This window comes from Nuphar pumila, chromosome 15 (assembly GCF_984573655.1).
Source record: "Nuphar pumila chromosome 15, dmNupPumi1.hap1.1, whole genome shotgun sequence".
Classification (NCBI taxonomy): Eukaryota; Viridiplantae; Streptophyta; class Magnoliopsida; order Nymphaeales; family Nymphaeaceae; genus Nuphar; species Nuphar pumila.
In genome coordinates, this window is record NC_143263.1 from 38179710 (window position 1) to 38201372 (window position 21663).

Below are 21663 nucleotides of genomic sequence, written 5' to 3' on the forward strand. Positions count from 1 at the left end.
CCACGTACCAGGGTGGATAAATATCGAAATAAGACCTCTGAATCACACAGTATGAGATAAAAAGATGCCATTACAATATGAAACAATTAAGTATGTTCTTTTCAGTGTTTTGGTCTTACCTTTTTGTGAATAGCTCTAGTTCTAACTATGAATGAATTGTAACATCTGAGTTGCATAAGTAGACCTAAAATGTGTCATTTGAATATGTTCTAATATTATAAGTTACTTGGAATTGATGTATGTACTTACTAGACTATCACAGGTCTGACCCTTTTTATAGGTAGATTATTATTGCAAGTAAAGAATACAATGCGGAGCAGATGCAGGATGCTGCAGCTCTGTCCATCGAGCTAATTATTTTTCTTTCCCGGACACTAAATTCAAACACATGACATTATATTGGTTTTGTAATATTTTAAATTAGACAATGTTCTTTTGAATGAAAGTATTTTATTTGTGTCATGTTATCCTCTTTCGAATTCAGTATAATAGTTTTAAGTGAAATGTAACCCACCCGAGGCTTTGAAACCTTGATTGAAAATATTTTCGCTGATGATTTTAAATATAAAAGAATAGTTTTAAACTTTCACGTGTTTTTCAAGGCTTCAAAATCTTTCAGGGAGTTACAATTGGTGCCTCGTGTATTTGCCATTGATTGGCTTGTCCATTGTCTCTTTATGGACTTGCTTGTGCACATTTAGGCTATTTGTAGCCACTGTATGCACTTGTATGCTTTTGAATTGCTTTTGACATTTGTATTGTCTCTTGTAGGACTTGTACTTGTGCACAATGTGGTTTACTTTTCGCTTGATTTTATTACAATTGTATCGCGTGAAGGTTTGAATATCACATACTTATATAACACTATGTCCATGTTTCTTCAAGTTATGGAATCAATGTGAAATCCTTGTGCATGAACTCTCTCTCTCTCTCTCTCTCTCTCTCTCTCTCTCTCTCTCTCTCTCTCTCTCTCTCTCTCTCTCTCTCTCTGTGTGTGTGTGTAATGCACAGGCACATTATTAGTTAGTTTTAAAAGCTCAAATTCATGTGCAGTTAAGCTACCCTCCAAATGGTTGGTCATAGTGGTCTTATAGAGTTAATTCTAGTCTTAATGTATATTGTTCTGGAATAGATGTATATTGGTTCATGAGTGGAAAACACTCTTTGTGACCCAACAGCATTGTCCAGATGACAATCTGAAGTTCTGAATGGCCTGTATATTACAACATTCAAATAGCATTCTCATTATCAAACCAACAGCCAGTATTACAAATCCAAATAAAAATTGGTAGCTCAAGAGCTGTACAAAAAGCATCATGCAATCTCCAAACTGCGACAAAGTATATTTGCAGTAGGAAGTCACTATACAAATCAATGTCAACAAAAGGGATAGAATTTACTCCTACAGTTGCTGATATAACTAGATATGATCTCCTTCAGCCCACTACCTCTTCTTCCATTACTGAATCAATCCATCTTACAATTATTTCAAATTGATTCAATATTCCAAGGGCTGTTATCTTCTCTCAAAGTTGAAAACCTTAACTGAGAAGGCAAAGACAAATGCAAACAGCAAGGAGAATCCTACAACCACTACTGACACCACACCCAAGAAGTCATGACGGAACCCAAAATGAGACCTTATGAATTCCTCCACTGTCATGGTGGTGGTTGTGGAGGTGAGCACTTCTAGATTAGTCTTTACATCACCAAACTGTGAAGCGACTAGCCCATACAAGGTCCAGGCAATAGGGCATGCCCAATAGTACCATCTCCACCACACTGGCATTGACTGAAAAGCATAGAACGGGTAATTTAGCAACACCATTCTGAAAAATATCTAACAGAATAAACAGAGGTGCAGATGATCACATACCGGACGTGGGATGAGGAAGCCAGAAAAGAGGTTCCAAATTGCATAAAATGCAGAAGACACAATGGATGCGATGTGATGATTGGGAGTCATTGCAACTGCCATCATCCCATAGTAGGTGAAATACAGGAGTGTGAAGAACATGAAGAATAGGTACCAGAAAAACTTGGCAGCAGTCCATTCAAATCCTATCATTGCATATACTATAACCCCATAGACCAGACTTTGAGCGAAAACATATGGTATTTCAATAGCAGCCTGCAAATACATTCCAATGTTTATTAGCTGTGGAAATACAGAGACAATATGTACTTATTGTTAGTAAATATGACTAATATAGGGAGTCTTATGAATTAAAAGACAGCAGTTTACCTGTGCAAAAGCATATGGCAGTGCTGAAAACATTCCAGCAGCCCTCTCCCTATAGAAGACAGTTCTTTCAATGGCTACAACTGGTTGAACAGATGATCCATTGTTTATACCAATGAATAGAACGGCGGTATACATCGAGCCCATCGCATTGATCAGATCCTGCTGCTTACTCCTGTGAAGAATACAAAAATCAGATATATATACTCTAGTTTAAGAACTTTATTACATGAAATACATTGAATCAATTTCGTAATACCTTTTCATGCCAAGGTCCCAAAATATAGCCCCAAACATCAAGGCTATGATGGTTGTGAAGAAGAACCGTATAGCTGTGTATGGAGGGTTACGCCAGTAAGACCAGTGCTGTTTCCATAGGCATGCTAAACACTGAGTGATGAAGGACTGCGAGTACTTTGTTGGGAAGTAGAGATCTTTAGACCCAGGTGGAGGTGAACTCAGTTCATTTATCAGTGCTCTGTTTCTCCTGCAGAAATCACAATATGAAATTTTATGGATGTTTTGTACAAGCCATATGCTTAAATCATGAACATAATGCCTTATGTTACTTCCAACTTGACTATTCTGATTCACAGCAAACTAATCCATGTCATAGACAGACATAATACGAAGCATATAAGTAAGAGTATACTCACTGATACAGATTAGAGTTTCTGTATATCTCAGCAAAGTCTACACCAAGAATGTTTTCTTGTGCTTCTGTTGTCACTTCCAGCATCCATGTTGCTGGATTGTACCTTTCTTTTATCTTGCTAACTCCATCAATTCCCTAGAAGAAACCACAACTTGATTTATCTTTGGCACAAAGAAGAAGGAACAAATTTTGAGCACTAAATTAGTATGCCTCACCTCAAAGTATTCAATTAGGTGACATGAATGCTGGCCCAATGGACCTACATATATTTCCTCTCCACCTCGCTTCATTAGGAATAGCTGAAATTCATAAGAGAAGTTACTTCAAGTAGGGAAGAGGGTCGGCCTCCAAGAACTCACAACTAATATGCAACTACTTGAATGTGCGCAGTTTGGCTAATTTCTTAACATAATGATTTCATATCATTGTTAACAAGGCATGCATTGTCCATTGATAAAAGTTATGCACTTTTATGCATCTACAGAGATGTATGACTGTGTCTTACCTCATCAAATGCTTCAAATATGTCGATACTGGGTTGATGAATTGTACACACCACAGTTCTTCCTGTGTCAACTGTGTTTCTTACTGTTCTCATCACAATTGCTGCAGCTCTGGCATCAAGTCCAGAGGTCGGTTCATCCATGAATATTATGGAGGGATTAGCAACAAGCTCCACTGCAATTGTCAACCGTTTGCGTTGCTCGGTTGAGAGTCCATTTACACCAGGTAACCCCACAATGGATCCCCTCAATGATGTCAGTTCCACAAGTTCCATAACCTCCTCAACGAATAGCTGCACACATTGATCTTTGCAGTAAGATAGGAAGCACATTTTCCAGATGGATACTACAAGAAATGAAGATCATTCATGATACGCTTGACAATTGTCAGTTCTAACCTTTCTTGTAGCAGAGTCAACTTCAGGAGGTAAACGAAGCCATGCTGAGTAGACAAGGGATTCATATACGGTAACATGGGGAGAATGGATGTCATTCTGCTCACAGTAGCCAGAAATACGAGCAAATGTTTCCTGTTTCTTTAGATAACCTGATATTTTGATGCTTCCTGTGATATATCCACCAGTTTTTCTTCCTGCTAACACATCCATTAATGTAGTCTTGCCAGCTCCACTTACACCCATCAAGGCTGTTAATACTCCAGGTTTGAAACACCCACTTACACACTTTAAAAGCTCTAACTTGTCCTCCATAACACCTTGAGATTTCATTTCCTACAGATTTCAGATTTCACTTAAAAGACAGTTCTGATATTAAAAATTTGAAAAAAGAAAAGAATGCACCCAGATCACATAGTGTTTTCAGAAAATTTAGCTTTACCTGTGGCATGTCTACTGAGTATCTGATGTCATCAAAGGTGATGGATAGAGGTGTAAATGGAAGGACCATTCCTTTCTTTTGGCTATGAACAGATTCAGTAATATATTCTGGTTGAGCTGGAGTAGACAGTTTCATATTTTATCAACTATTCATAGAAAGCACAGTGATTTGCTGCCAATTAAGAATAAACGCTTGGGATTGATCAAAGTCCGATTACCTTCAGGGATGTTCCTTGCTCTTGAGGATAGTTCCAAATTTACATTTTCTCCAGTCAAATTAGCTTGTTTCCCCTTTAATGCTTCTTCGGATATAACTCCTTGTGATTTTCCAAAAGCTGCATGCACACAGCCATCGTGGGGCCAGCCTGATAAGTAACATTAAGGCCATGTATCCCATGACAGAAATTAAAACTGGAACTTACGTTTGAGATAAGCAAGAGCGACGGTAAACAGTCCATTGAAGAGTAAAGTGTATCCAAAGAGTGCACCAACTCCGATCCAATACCAGTATCCTTGATGAAACATTCCACGTGCTTCCAAGACTGACACGCCCAGTGACACATTTGAATTCGGTAGAACCTACAAATCAAATCGGTTGAAGATGAAATGCAATTCTCAATGCAGCCATGATATGCTTCAGCATAGGATCAAAGACTTACTCGTCGCCAACTATTCCCAAGGAATTCATTCACAGAAATGGCATTCTGCCCATACATAAGTGGTGAAATCCAGTAGCCCCAGATCCACCATTTCTTAATATCATCTGTTGCAAATGAATAAGATTCACTAAATAACTATAATTTTTAAGAAAATGCTTACATCTTAATAAAGAAGGATGCATCTATAAGAAAAGGAAAGAAAGAAAACAACCATATGGTAGCCTTACCCTTGGAGAGTATGAAACCACCAAGAACGATAATCACAAGCATTGCGAAGGATCCAAACGTATTTGAAATAATCAGGTCACGGCCCAAGGAAGCAATTAAACGGAAAAGACCAGATGCCATTTGGTTAATTGATAGAAGCAGAAGATATTGCCTGAACATCCTGTAGTTACAGCATGGGAGGGTGCTCATGTTAGAACATTTTGTATTTGAATTGCATTAGATTCCAACTAAGGGAAGCAATAGATTATTATTTCTTGTTCATACAATATTCTCTTGTTTATGCAGAAAATGTGAAAGAGGCCATGATTTAATCAGGGATATAAATAATCTTCAAAATGAAATTAATGCCTCACCTGCCAGCATTTGGATCATAACCCACCACATAGTAAGTCAAAAACACCCATACAGCAGCCTCAACAATTGATACAGGAACGTTAGCAATCCATGCAGGGAGTGAATACGCCCATGCTGGATAGAAACGCAAGTCTCTTTGCTTATAAAAAACAGGCAGTCTTGCAATTGTCATAGAAAGCTCAGCAAAGCCATTGAACATAAGTAAGACTAGTGCAAAAAACAGAGCACCCAGATAAATTGCTCCATCATTCACAGTGTTCCGGTGCATCTCAGTACGTAGAAAGAGTGTCATTGTGATAAAGCCGACGACTGTAAGCTGTAACAAGATTAAAATATATAAAACGATTGAGCAACTCATGAAAGATCGTTAAAATATTCTTCAGAATTGGGAGCAGGCATCTATCACTGCTCACCTGCGTCATTTTGAAAATATAGACAAAAGAATTCCTCTTCATTAGCAATACTTCCCTTGAGAAGGATGCTTTTAACAGCTCCTTCTTGCTAACACCATACTTGGAAGTTGTTAATGCAGCAGGATGGCTCTTGCTCTTGTCAAATGGTACACGAAGTTCAGCATCTAGTCTCTGTCCAATGTAAAATGAACGAAATGCCTCTGCAAATTCTTTCACAGGTACAAATCTGTAAGTTTCCTCATTGTGCATCCAGTACTGCCTCTGATCATTACGGGATGTTACCTAGTAAATTATAGTAGATTACCTCATCAGAATGTTACATATATACACATGCAAATATTCAACAAAATGAGATATATTTATATTTTTCAGTTACAGGAAATGGAATAGACTGTCAATCATGGAATCTTGGTAGAGCTTACTTCTTGTAGAAAATCTGCAACACCTTTTCTCTCAGGACACTTGAAGCCCATAGATTCAAAGAACTCAAGTATATGCTCACGAGGACCGTGGTATATGATGTGCCCATCAGATAGAAGAATGATGTCATCGAACAAATCATAGGTCTCTGGTGCTGGCTGCAGCAAGGAAATAGCAGCTGTGCCACCAAGAATATGAACATATTGTCTGATGGAATTCACAATTCTGTAAGTAGTGGAGCTATCTAAACCAGTTGAAATCTCATCCATGAATAGGGCTCTCGATGGTCCAACCACCATCTCTCCTGGAAAAAAATCATGAATGAGCTACCATTGTAACTGACATTGCTTGCTTGAAAAGGAAATTACTTAGATAATCATATACACCTCCAGTGTATCTTAAATTAGGCCTATTCTTTCTACCTGTTGTTACACGCTTCTTTTGTCCCCCAGAAATTCCTCTGAATATTTCGTTTCCAACCATGGTGTCAGCACACACATCTAGACCTAGTATCTGGTGTTATAAACGATGTTACTGAAAATCGAGAAATATAGTTAATCTTGGGATAATACGGAAAATCATTATTGACACCTACCTTTAGCATATAGTCTGTCACTACATTGGCCTTCTGTCCTTCCAGTGATGCAGCCTACAACAGGTTGAAAGTTGAAACCGTGAAAATCTAAGCCTCATTACAGATTCCAGCTTTTTGTATTATCTCCGTTTATGAGTTGCACATGAATGTTTTTAGTTTTTTGGTGATTAAATTTGAGCTGAGATATAGAATGATGCATGATGCTTCTGTGAAGCAAGCATCAATCCTGACAAATATAGAAGAGCAAAGCAGCCAAAAAAAACTTCGGGAATGAGAAATTTAAACATGATTTAGATGGGAATACAAAATGCAGAGAGACCAATATGAAAAAGAAACACAGATCGGAAAAGTAACATGAACCCTGCTTGTCAAAAACATAAATGTAAATAAAAATGGAGGGAAGTACATTGTCTATGCATCCTACCTTCATGAAGATATCAAGATCAGGATCTGGTTTAATATTGGCCTCCTTTTCCCTTCTAGACAACTCTTCCAACATAGCTGCCTCAAAGGAAATGAAATTAACACAAAAGAAATGCATAAAGCTTTATGTGTTAATATATTAACTTAAACTTTACATACCATAACGTGAACCAACTCCTTGGCATCTAGCAGAGAAAGCTAAGGATTCCCTGACCGTCATTTCTCCGATATGGAGATCATGCTGGCTAATATATGCAGAGGTTCTCTGAGGAACAAACTCTTCCAAACCATGTCCGTTATATGTTATTCTTCCAGACATCTAATGTTTCAAAAAAAAAATGGACAACCATCAATTCTGAAACAAGTTTTACCATCTAATTTGCTATGAAATGAAGAACTGGATGGTTGTGTCAGTACCTTCAAACTTGAATCGAGCTTTCCTGCCAGAGCTAACAACAAAGTGGTCTTCCCAGAACTTGGCGGGCCTAAAACCAGCGTCATCCTGCAAATTATAAGCTAGCAAGTGTAATTCTGACACCAAAAACTTTTAGGGAAAAGTAGATTGGTTTATTCTTTACCTTTCAGGTCTTATGATTCCATTGACATTATGAAGAACGGACAACAGATTCTTCTTCTTTGGAAGAATATGGAGGAAGTTCAAGGAACTCTTTCCATGCAAAATTCAGAAAATTCGTAAGTCATTAAGTCGAATTTGTCCCTTCTCATCTATATAGATTGGTGAAAATTTATAATTACCTCTAGCACATTGACAACAGAATTCAGCAAAGTGGGCAGTCCTCTGCTACCAACATAAACTTCTGCATCAACATTCAAATTCTCGAACCGAACTTCGATCTTTGGCATATCAATTCCAACTCTAAAACCCCACAGCATTAAGAAGCAAAAACACCCATTAAAATCCAGGACATGAAGGACTAATTTGTGATATGAAAACATCCATCTTGAAGTAATCTCACGAATTACCGATCGATTCGGTCTTTGAGCTTGACAAGGAACTTCTCGTTGTCTTCGTCTGCAACTCTGACGAGCCTGTTCAGCAAATTCTGCCTCTCCTCAAGCCCAAACTTGAGGACATCCACTTCTGTGAGCCCACCACCTTGATGTTCACTGAGTATCCCCTTCCTGATCCTGTCATAGGTGGGCAGCTTCTCGAGGGCTGCCCACCTGAGCGCTTCCTCATCATCCTCATCTCTGGAAGACTTGGAGAAGGCATCACTACCACTGTTCCTCCACACAGTAGATGACCCCATTGCTCTAAGACTCCCAACTCTGTAAATATCACTCCCTGTCTCCATTTCTCCAGGCCACTAGGAGCTCCAATATCCAACACCCACAAACTAAATCTCAATATGAAGAATGAAAAAACTTGGGACACACAGATCCAAAGATCAACTTAGATATGATGAAATCTTGGGTGGCAGAAGAGGGCTGTCCTCCACTTATATTGGTGGAGAGAGAGATGATGAAATCTTGGGTGGTGCCTAAGGAGAAGATGGCTGTCCTCCCCTTCTTATATTGGTGGAGAGAGAGAGAGATTTCCCAGAAGGTGGCGGAAGCCAACAGGCTCGTGACTTTTGAATGCTTATAGCCCTTCTAGAGCGAAGCAGGTTACACCCTCCCCCTTCTAGAGAAAGATTTACCAGAAGGTGGCGGAAGCCAACAGGCTCGTGACTTTGGAAAATCTCTCTCTCTCAACGTGGTAACTTGGATTAAGTCCATTCTAAGATTGGATCCTGGTCCAATATTGACTTGATTAGCCTGGACAACGAATCACATTGCGGGTCCCAATGGTCTCATCCCCAACCCCAAGTACAGAATCTGCGACGTTTGTTGCAGTACCCTGGTTGGATTCATGTTGATACGAGATAACAATACATGGATCCGCTTAGATCAAATTGGGTGTTACATAGACCCAGCAAGATCTGGATCAACCTCCACATAGGATCTGGCATATTCAAATCTGGGGTGGCTCAAGAGAAGTTGAGGCCCCAGGCGAAGCCTCCAAGTGAGGCCTTAAATATTTTTTTATTGTACATAAAAATTCTATTATTTATTAAAGGGATTGCATCTTTTTTTTATTTAAATTCTTAATATCCTTCATATTTACTAATTAGGTATATATATATATATATATTCATCATAAATGATGCAAATGTATTGATTAAATCTTTATAGACAAGTTTTGTCATTATATCTCTTTCAATAGATAGCATAGCTAATCCACTTAATCTTTCTTGTGACATAGTTATTCTTGGATATGACTTAATCAATTTTAATTTTGAAAAACTTCTTTCAGCATAAGCAATGGTAACATGATGGTTAAGAGTATTCTATAAGCAATATATGTATTTGGAAAAGAATTTGATCTTTTTATGAAAGTTAGTGTATCGATTGAATTCATTATCTCTTTTTCTAAATTTTTTTTAAGACTATTAACTATCATCTATATCTAAATATATATCAAATTTTAAAAAACTTTCAAGTTTAACACAACAAGCTTTTAAACTTTCAACATCTAATGTTCTTAGCTTTTCTAAGTCAAATAAAAAACCAAAATAATCTTCATATTTTTTAAATTGTTTAAATCAAATGTTAATGAAGGAGATGGTTTGATCAACAATAAATATAAAATATTTAATTCTAAAAGATTCTTCCACTGACTACATAGATTCATCACTAACATTCTCATCAAAATGGTTTTCCCTAATTTTATGTTTTACACAAAAAATAAGCTCCATCTTCATGTTACTTGCAATTTCTTTGGCACGAGTTAATGATATTCAAATCTATTTTCTCTAAATTTTTAAAAAAAATTAAGAAGGCCTTCTAATTGACTTATGACAACATCAATATGCATATCTTTATATTGCAAATTTTTACTAATTGTATTAACGGAAAACAACATATCATACCAAATAACCATCCCTAATAAAAATTCAAAATCTTCTATGTTACGTGTAGCTAAACTTTCTACTTCAATTCTTATTTTAGCATCTTGACTAATTTTTTATAATTTAAATAATGCATCTCTTATGTATGGTATTTGGTATACTATTGCTTTAACACTTTCAACCTGACTTTCCCATTGTGTTACGGAGAATATAGTTTAAGACTTAGAAATGAAAGTGTCTTTTAAAATTTTGTAGCATTTTGTAAAAGAAAATAAGCAAAAAATATGTTGCATAATTCTAAAAAAAGACAGTTTTAGGACAAGAATTCGCCATATCAATGAATATTAAGTTAAGATTATGACAATCACATGGTGCATAAAATGCCCTATAATTTAAATTTAATATTCTTTTTTTCACACTTTGATGTTTTCCCTTCATATTAGGTTCATTGTTGTAACCTTATCATCTTACACTATTAATATTAAGTTTAAGACCGTTTATTGCATTTATTAGTTCATTAAAAAGACATTGTCCAGATGTGTTATCAACATCTAAAAAATCAAAAAAGAACTCTTCTATTTGTATTGAAATAGTGAAAACATCAACACACATTGTTCTTGATAACTCGCATTGGTGTATAATAAAGTATTATTGAAAAATATTTTGCTTTTTTAATTTTTGAAATAATAATATTTTTAACACTATTAGCTAACAATAATATCAATTCATTTTGTATGCTATGTCCAAGATAATGATTTTGTATTTCATTATTTTTAATACGTCTCATATGCTCTTTCATTGTTAGATCAAATTCTGCTATCATTTCAATTAAACTTAAAAAGTTTCCATTATTTTTTTGATATATCTTATCATTACATTCATGAAATGCTAGGTTATTTTTTGTAAGTCTTAACAACGGCAATAATCCTTACCAAAACTTTTTTCTAATGTTCTTTTTCTCTATTAATTTCTTCTTGAATACTTTTGTCAATTGTTTTTTTTCTAATAACATTTTATCTAACTCAACCCAAGCATTTATGTTAGTAATATGTTCACTTGATGTTTCATGCATTTTTAATATTCTACTAAGGATCTTTTAATCTTTACTTTCTAAATTAGTTAATTGAATTTTATTAGGTTTCAATGTGAATAACTTACAACAAAACCAAAATACTTTATCAACATCTTTTAAATAAATTAACCATTTATTATGTTTTCTCCATTTGGTAATCTTGGTAATAATGGAACACAAAAAAATGTTTAGTATTTTTCAAGAAGAAATTTTCTTTTATTTTTTCTAATTGGGTCGCTTTCAAGTTTTTAACTAATAAATCTCGTAATTTTATATCTATTGTTGGTCAATGTCATAGGTCATAAATATTGATAGAATTATCAGCTATTATTTGTGGCTCCTCTTTTAAATGTTCTTGAAGTTCCACATTTACTTTTTCATGCTCTTCTTCTATATTTTCATAAAATTTTTCAAGTATTATTCTTAGTTATTCTAAATTATTGATAATTTCATCACTTTCTTTCATTTCAATATCTTTTAATTTTTTCTCATTGTGGGTAATAGTATCATCATTCAAGTAATTTATATTTTTTTTATTAATAACAAACTTATCAAGAGCACCCTCTTGAGAAGCAACTAATTTGTTTTTCATAATTTTTATGTCTAGATTCAAATTTTCTAGAAGACATAATAATTTTAACAATATAGCAAATAAAAATATAAATAAAAGAATAATAAAACTTGATAATTTTATGAGAATGAATCCAATAGTTGTTAGGCACACCAGACACGTGAGGCCTAGTAAACCTGGACATGGAGCACATAAGATTAAAAAATTTATTTTTAACATGAGCATCAAATTAAAAAAAAACCTTATGGTTTGTATACATGAACTTATGAACACAACATTTGCACACTATTAAATATTAATCATCTAAAACTAAAAATAGAGGAGAATATATTGTAGGAAGATTATTGGACTAGTATTTAAGACGAGATTGTTATAATTCAATTGAAGGTCATGCGAGTGATCATATTGAAACTTGAAAAACATAAAAAATTAATACATACTAATTAGTAATTACTACGATACTATAATATCAATTAACATAAAATAAAATAAAAAAAACATAAAAAAATACCTGCAAGATTCAAGTTGGAGATATTGATCGTTGAGAGAGAGAGAGAGATGCTTGAATTAGATTTTTGATAATTATTTGGGAATGTTGATCATTTAGAGAGAGATTTAATTTAGGCCTTTTAGGTTACTGATTTTGGTTAGGTTAGAATATTTAATGAGTTTAATTAGTTCTAAAAAGTTAATGAATTAGCTAAAAAAAATATTATTATTACTTTAATGGTTTGAAATTTTGAGGATTGAAAAAAATTATGACTAGGTTTAAATAATTAACTTATTAAAATTGCTTAAATTATAATGTTTGGATAATTAATAATTATAATTTAATAATTACCTAAATATCCCTATTAACCCTATTTGGACTCTAAATTTTGGAGGCCCACAACATGTGCCATGTGTCCATCCTATGTGGACTCTAAAATTTAAAGGCCCCTCCAAAATAGGAGGCCCTAGGCGGTAGCCTCAAATCTCAAAGAGGTCAATCGGCCCTGATTCAAAGTTAGGTCATATCTAGATATTAGGGCTACTCCTTCATCTGGATCTAACCATGTATGCAACCCGACTCAAACCCTGATCCTATAGTCTATACGTTCTGTTTGCAGACTTGGTCCATAACTTGAGTCCTCGTGACCTTTACACATGGGCAATAATAAGGCTGGACAATAGGTTGGACGACCCATAGGTAGTTTGTAGCTTGGCCCAAAGGGCTTGATTTTGAACTAGGGCTCAATCTGAACTGGGCTTAGGCTTAGCCAAGATTTTGGCAGGCTGGACACGAGCTAGGCTGCGACCCAATTATATATATATATAAGGTGGTTTTGTACCATGATACCATATGGTGGTACACACTCTTGTTTGTATGGATCCAACCATTAAATGATAGATTTAACCATAGGAATGTGTTTAGTATGGTTTATCTACTAAGTTAGAAGGTTTTATCATGTGTAATATATGGTAAGATCTCATTTTTGAGACAGTAAAGATCAACAACTCACAATTCATGAAAATAGTAAATAAAACATGTTAATCATTATCCAAAGGTTATATTTTTCATTTGGAGCTTAGATCTATGTAAATCAAGTGTGTACCACTACGACACCATCATAGAAGCACTCTATATATATATATATATATATATATATATATATATATATATATATATATATATATATATGTGTGTGTGTGTGTGTGTGGCGTAATGTTTGATGTCCTCATGTGTAAGGAACCCTCTAGTGAACAAATGCAATATTTTTATTTTTTTCAGTTTTTGTGCACATTTGACCTTTTAAATGTGATCTACCTATTTAGTTGAAACAGACCTTTGGATCATGTTTTTCTAACATGGTCTAAAAATGGTATAAAACATCATATTTCAGTTAACTTTAACACATGAAAATAGTAAATAAAACATGTTAATCATGATCCAAAGGTTAGATTTTTCATTTGGAGCTTGGATCTATGTAAACCAAGTGTGTACCACTATGGCACCATCATAGAAGTACTCATATATATATATATATATATATATATATATATATATTGTAAAACCCATGAATTTTAAAGAATTTTCAATAAAATAAAAATGTGTGTTTACGTGAGATAATATGGTTTATGAGATATTCAATGTAATTTTGAGGCTTGCGGGCCAGTCGAGCGAACCCAACAACGAATACTGGAAAGGGTACTTGGATCCGGACCTTGACGAGATCCAATGATCCAACCCGGTTCACGAGGCCAAGTAAGGAAACCCGATGGTTTCGGGATGATAGCGTGAGATCCGAAACACAATTAGAGTAAGCGAGTGCAAGTTTAGACCAAACGGTGAAAAATCCATGTGAAAATGAAAGAAATCCATCAACAAGGAAAAATGTCCCATTGTGACATAAAGAGATTTTTCTACAAAAGTAAACACCAAATGATGGTGTGGTGTTGTGGTAGGACACACGGTGTGTGATACCACCACCCAAGTTCAAAACCCTCTGTGCACAAATTATTTTTTTTACAAGAAAGTGATGATTTCTACCTTGGTGAAAAGGGTAAAAACGTGGGATTATATTAAGCCTAAATTTTTGGCTTTTTCCTCTAGCTCTACCAAGGATTGAGGAGAATCCCATGTGACATGGAAGAGGGGTACCCATAAAGCAAATAGTGAGGGAAGTTAGAGGAAATCATGCCAAAGAGAGGAGGGGGCATTGTTGGAAATAGACATCACCCACCAAAAACGTGAGATTTGGGTGAAGATTTAATGCTTTGAAAATTTAGTAACTTCCCCCTAGATAGAGGAGTTAAATGAGAGATTTTTTGGTAAGGAGTTACATTAGACGTATCTCCCTCTCTCTCACGATGGTGGTCGACCTCCATTGTTGGACTGTGTGGATCTCCCTTGCTGAACGTGTGAACATCCATTATCGACGTGGGGTGCCGCTCTAACGAAGAGAAGGGGTTGCAGCCTTGCCGTCGTGAGACTTCAAAGAGGTAAGGAGTATTGCTATTTGTATGTAAGTGGTTGATGCCTTGTTGCACATCTATGTTGCAATATCATGGAGTTTACACGACAAGCACCACCTATATGTAGGTATGTTTAGGGCCTCGAGACCCAGGTGGGATGAGCTGAAACACCTACTCGCCAATAGTTCAATATGTAGTGGTTCAGCCAATGGTTCTCACCCTTGGCCAACGTTGGGGCACTTTGGTGTTCTTTGTAAGGGCATTATGTTCCTATGTGTATGCCTGATGATATGTAGTACTTTTATCAAAACCTACAGTTCGAACCTATGTAGGAAAATGCATATATTTTTGGTGTGGGTGTTAGCCATGACGGATTCAAGATCGAAACAAAATAAAATAGGCAAATGGCGTGGAACCTTAAGTATCTCGGATTATTATTCATGAAATTATTGTTTTGTTGTATTTTCTTGTTCAATACACCTTTCATACTTTGTAGATTGAATGGTTTTAATCAAGTCTGAAGTTATGTATACGTGATTGCTATTTCACATCATGGTAAAATAAAGATATATCATTCCTATTGGGTAATTCAATTGAATTTGATGTTTTTGAGTGTGGGATGCACTCATATTTATAGTTGAAAGATCACATACATTGAGGATGAAAGGGGTGGCAAAACAGTCCATTTAGAATGATCAAAATGTTTGAAAAATAAAAAGACACGTCTTTTTAAAAGTTACAGAAAAATGACAAAATTAGTCGACTGGGACAATAGTTAGTCGACTGATAATATGTTCAGTCGACTGATAAAACCTTCAGTCGACTGCTGCAAAAACTTCCAGAAAACAGACTTTCTGATCAGTCGACTGATAAAACCTTCAGTCGAGTGATGCTAAATTTTTTCCAGAAAACAGACTTTCTGATCAGTCGACTGATAAAACCTTCAGTCGACTGATGCTAAATTTTTTCCAGAAAACAGACATTCTGATCAGTCGACTGATAAAACCTTCAGTCGATTGCTGCTAAATTTTCCAGAAAATTGATATTTTGTTCAGTCGACTGCTGCTAAATTTTCCAGAAAACTGACATTCTGTCCGGTCGACTGATAAAACTTTCGGTCGACTAATTTTATGATCAGTCGACTGATAAACCCTTCAGTTGACTGCTGCTAAATTTTTCAGAAAACAGATATTCTGTCCGGTCGACTGATAAAAACTTTCGGTCGACTAATTTTATAAAAAAGTAACATTTCTGCTTAGAAGATTTGAAGCAAAAAGATTGGTCGACCGGTGAGTCTATTGGTCGACTAATAAACATGAAAAATTAAGTAAAGAGTTTTCAAAAATGATTTTCATGAAGGGTTCTTTTAGAAAAGTTCTTCTAATGACTTTTTAGGAGAAATACAATTAAAATATCTACGAAGGAAATAGTTTTGATGGTTAACTAAATATGTGATTCACATATGGACTTTAAGATTATGTCCAATACATGGAACACACATGATACAGATATTTGCACAACGAAGATCAATTCTTGTTCAGGATAATATAAGTGTTCAAAAATGAACATGTGGTTTCACTAAATGTTGGGAGTGCCAAACAAGCACTTAAGAAATGATAAAGTTGGATAATGCCATGTTGCGGCGTAACCAATGGGGGTACGAAACGTACACTCGAGCTCATAAACAAAAAAATTTAAAATGCCGAATGTATAAGTACTCGATACAAAGTTGAACCAGAATTCTGAGAAATTATGGTTGCCGCCTAATGGGCTTCTAGTGGGTAATGTGCATACACTAAGATCACCCCGAATGTGGGTTGGGATTTTGGAAAACCCCTGTGGTGCAATAAGTTGCACATAAGAATAAAAAAAAAAATGCATATATAATACTTATGGGATTTTGCGTATACCTGAAAGACGGTATATGTTACTGGTTTCCCGGGATACTTGGTATACCTAAAAACGGTATATGTTACTGGTTTTCTATGGTTCTAGGTACATCTGAAAGACGATGTATGTTACTGGATTCAAACAAAACAAGAATAAAAATTATGCACATATATAATAATTATGGGATTCTGGGTATACCTGAAAGACGATATATGTTACTGGTTTCCCGGGATACTGGGTGTACCTAAAAACGGTATATGTTACTGGTTTCCCAGGGCTCTGGGTTCACCTGAAAGATGGTGTATGTTACCGGACCCCTTGTAGTACGATAGCTCGCACTTGGTTATAAAGAAAATGTAAATGAAATATAAAACCTTTGAGACTCTGGGTATACCTGAAAGACGGTATATGTTACCGGATTCTTCGAGACTCTGGGTATACTTGAAAGACGATATATGTTACCGGATTCTTCAGGCTCTGGGTACACCTGAAAGATGGTGTATGTTACTGGACCCATGGTCTACCTTGGAGAGGGTAGGTGGTACGTACTTCGTGGACGTTCGTGTTTTCGTGAGAGCTAGGTGTCTCACTGTATGGTCTTGGTCCGCTACGAGGTCTATGCATGTGCGTACCCACAGGGTAAGAGTAAGTTAAGCATTAGATAATTTAAGTTGACTGGAAACTTATCTCTGAAGAATTATATATTGTTGATTTGGCTTTAGTGAAACTTGTGGAATCTACAACTTGTACTAATGTAGATAAATATACCTTTAGTTCAATCATCTTTTGCACTGTATCATGAATTAGAAATCATAATTATCTTCTTAAAAAGATATAAACCTCCATGTTAGTTATATCTGCAGTTGTTGCACATATTTGTACACAGGACACTGAGCACCACATATAAATACATTGCTTCTTACGCAGACAGGGGAGTCTGACCCTTCTGCTTTAAATGTTTTTCAGGCAATGCATAAATGGAGCATCGTGGCGTCGCATTTGGAAGTAGTCAAGAGATCTCAGTTTTTCAATGTTTTCTGTTTGAACTCTGATTAGTAGATTTACATTTTTGTAATGGGATGTAATTAATGGCATTAATGCTTTAATTAATGAATGGTATGTTTTAGTACTTCTCTGTTTTTACCCTGTAATGCACCCGACTTGTGTTTTTCGCACTTCCGCTATTTCAAAAAAAAAAAAAAATTTACTCCAAAATTTTCACTATAAAAAGCTGGGGCGTTACATATATATATATATATATATATATATATATATATATATATATATATATATATATATATATATATATATGTGTGTGTGTGTGTGTGTGTGTGTGTGTGTGGCATAATATTTGTTGTCCTCGTGGGTAAGGAACCCTCTAGTGAACAAATGTAATATTTTTATTTTTTTCAGTTTTTGTGCACATTTGACCTTTCAAATGTGATCTACATATTTAGTTGAAACGGACCTTTGGATCATGTTTTTCTGATGCATATATCAGATTTTGCAAGAATTATAAAACCAAAGGCCTACAATGCACTATATATATATATATATATATATATATATATATATATATATATATATATTGTAAACATTTCCTGATCTCTGCCATCTCAAAGCATCTTAAGTTTTTCCATTTTTGAAAAAAAAAGTTTCATTATTGGCTCACTGTTTACCAAACCGTATGGATACATATCAATCTAGCAATGATGGAATGTATATGTCGTTTACTAAATCACATGAAATTTTATTTTATCCAAACATTCATGAAAGCAATTTGGATTCTACTATTGATACCATACCTATTGAATATTATTAGAAAATATAAAAAAATGGTTTATTAGATCTCATTTATTTATCTATATTCTAGTTTTCATCTATCAAGTATGATACTATGATCAAGTTGGATACCAGAAAAATGGATTGATTCAGGATTGATTGGCCCCTAGGCAAGGATTATATTGCCTCTAATTATTATGAACTACAATTGAATGATAAGAAACTTATCTTAGCTTAAATGACTCGAGATATTCAAAAAATATTTTTATGTTCTTTCTCATTTGGATAGAGTAAATGGACTCTCATGTCATTATATATATATATATAAATAAAATTCAAGTAAATTAATATTACCCAGTCTAGAAGGTAATATATCAATTGGGGGATGAGTGGAGCCAATAGGATGAATCAAAAGATATGTCATGAACTATGTACCGCACACATCACTTAGATGGACCCGGAAAAGCAAAATATGTGGGAAGGGGAGAAAAAAAATTGAAAATTAAGAAATGAAAAGGGGCTAGATTGGATTTGTACTAGATCATAAATTATCGTTTCTATTTCCACCCCTCAACCCTATAGGCAAACTAGACTTTTGTGTCTTTTAAACAACTTTAGATAAGTATGGAGCATTAGCATGAGCGAAAGGAAGTGTAGTAGAGACAAACAAAAAAGAAAGAATATATTTTATTCCTTTGCCAGTCCACAAGAGTCAGGATGTCTAGGTACTTTAATGAATAATTGAACAACCGCGCCAAATTAAATGCTTGCGTTCGAAGTATTCAAAAATACGTCTTTCCATGCCGCTCATTAAGTTTTAAATATTCAAAATACGTTTTCCACGTGTGATTAGACATTCGAACAATACCCACAAATCACTATGCTGCGATGCCACAGATCGCTCTCTGACTCAAAGCACGAAGCTAATTAATTGATTGTGTTTAAAAAAAATATAAATACGGTTTTTTTGTAAAAAAAATGTAGTTATTCAATCATACATATATGTGTTCTAAGGCTGTCAAAAAAAATTTATAGTGACACAATCATGCATATTTGTGTTCTAAGATTGTGATTTTTTTATTATAGTGATTCAATCATGCATATATGTGTTCTAAGGTTGCCAAAAAAAATTATAGTGATTCAATCATGCATATGTGTTATAATGCTATAAAAAAAATTCATGGTGATTCAATCATGCATATATGTGTTCTAAGGCTGTCAAAAAAATTTCAATCTGCCATATATATGTTCTAAGGCTGTCAACAAAACTTCATAGTGATTCAATCACTCATATATGTGTTGTAAGGTTGTCCAAAAAATTATAGTGATTCAATCATGCATATATGTTTCCTAAGGTTGTCAAAAAAAATTCATAGTGATCCAATCATGCATATATTTTTTCAAAGGCTATCAAAAAAATTTCAATCATGCATATATATGTTCTAAGGCTGCCAAAAAAAAATCACAGTGATGCAATCAAGCATATATGTGTTATAAGGCTCTAAAAAAAAATTCACTATGATTCAATCATGCATATGTGTTCTGAGGTTATAAAAAAAAGTTCATTAAGAATCAAACATGCATATATGTGTTCTAAGGCTGACAAAAAATTCATAGTGATTCAATCATGCATATGTGTTCTAAGGCTGTAAAAAAAAGTTCATTTAGAATCAATCATGCATATATGTGTTCTAAGTTTGACAAAAAAAATTCATAGTGATTTAATCATGCATATATGTGTTCTAAGGCTGTTAAAAATTTTTTTTGGTGATTCGATCATGCATATATGTGTTCCAAGGCTTTCAAAAAAATTTCAATCTTGCACATATGTATTCTAAGGCCCTAAAAAAATTCATAGTGATTCAATCTTGCATATATATGTTCGTAGGTTGTAAAAAAAAACTCATAGTGATTCAATCATGCATATATGTGTTGTAAGTCGGTCAAAAAAAATTATGTTGATTCAATCATGCATATATGGGTTGTAATGTTGCCAAATAATTTTATAGTGACTCAATCATGCATATATATGTTCTAACGCTGTCAATATTTTTTTATATTGATTCAATCATGAATATATGTGTTCTAAGCTTGTCAAAAAACATTATAGTGATTCACTCATGCATATATGTGTTCTATTGCTGTAAAAAAAAAATCTTAGACATTGAATCATGCATATATTTGTGATTAAATATATGTGTTCTAAGGTTGTCGAAAAAAATCATAGTGATTCAATCATGCATATATGTGTTCTAAGGCTACCAAAAAATTTTCATAGTGACTCAATCTTGCATATATGTGTTCTAACGCTGTCAATATTTTTTTATATTGATTCAATCATGAATATATGTGTTCTAAGCTTGTCAAAAAACATTATAGTGATTCACTCATGCATATATGTGTTCTATTGCTGTCAAAAAAAAATCTTAGACATTGAATCATGCATATATTTGTGATTAAATATATGTGTTCTAAGGTTGTCAAAAAAAAATCATAGTGATTCAATCATGCATATATGTGTTCTAAGGCTACCAAAAAATTTTCATAGTGACTCAATCTTGCATATATGTATTCTAAGGCTCTCATAAAAAAAATCATAGTGATTTAATCATGCAAAAAAGTGTTATAAGGCTGTCAAAAAAATATCATAGTGGTTCAATATTGAATATATGTGTTCTGAGGTTGTCAAAAAAAAAATAATAGTGATTCAATCATGCATAAATATGTTCTAAGCTTTTGAAAAAAAAATTATAGTGATTCAATCATGCATATATGTGTTTTACCGCTGTAAAAAAAAATTATAGTGATTTAATTATGCATATATGTGTTCTAAGTTTGTAAAAAGAAATTATAGTGATTCAATCATGCATATATGTGTTCTACGGTTGTCAAAAAAATTCTAGTGATTCAATCTTGCATATATTTGTTCTAATGTTGTCAAAAAAAAATCATAGTGATTCAATCAAGCATATATGTCTTCTAAGGTTGTCAAAAAAAATTCATAGTGATTTAATCAAGCATATATATGTTCTAAGTTTGTCAAAAAAACTTCATAGTGATTCAATCATGCATATATGTGTTCTAATGCTTTCAAATAGAGAAATGACAATAATGATTTCAAAAGGCAAGTGGAGGTGTCGGGAACGCGAAAGA

The 21663-nt window shown here is 34.3% G+C and overlaps 1 protein-coding gene across 1 annotated transcript; it reads right to left on the minus strand.

Moving 5' to 3' along the window:
• Positions 1–1296: 1296 nt before the first annotated feature.
• LOC149815168 (pleiotropic drug resistance protein 1-like) lies at positions 1297–8659 on the minus strand. Its single transcript, XM_089989896.1, has 24 exons — positions 8313–8659; positions 8085–8205; positions 7907–7995; positions 7746–7830; positions 7488–7647; positions 7330–7406; positions 6906–6959; positions 6733–6823; positions 6313–6614; positions 5891–6172; positions 5477–5793; positions 5123–5283; positions 4896–4999; positions 4659–4815; positions 4455–4571; positions 4238–4353; positions 3799–4131; positions 3403–3693; positions 3113–3196; positions 2899–3032; positions 2502–2729; positions 2246–2417; positions 1877–2131; positions 1297–1792 (listed from the first exon to the last, which is right to left on the minus strand). The coding sequence occupies exons 1-24, from the start codon at positions 8642–8644 to the stop codon at positions 1517–1519; spliced, it is 4338 nt and encodes a 1445-aa protein (XP_089846022.1). The 5' UTR covers positions 8645–8659; the 3' UTR covers positions 1297–1516.
• Positions 8660–21663: the final 13004 nt, after the last annotated feature.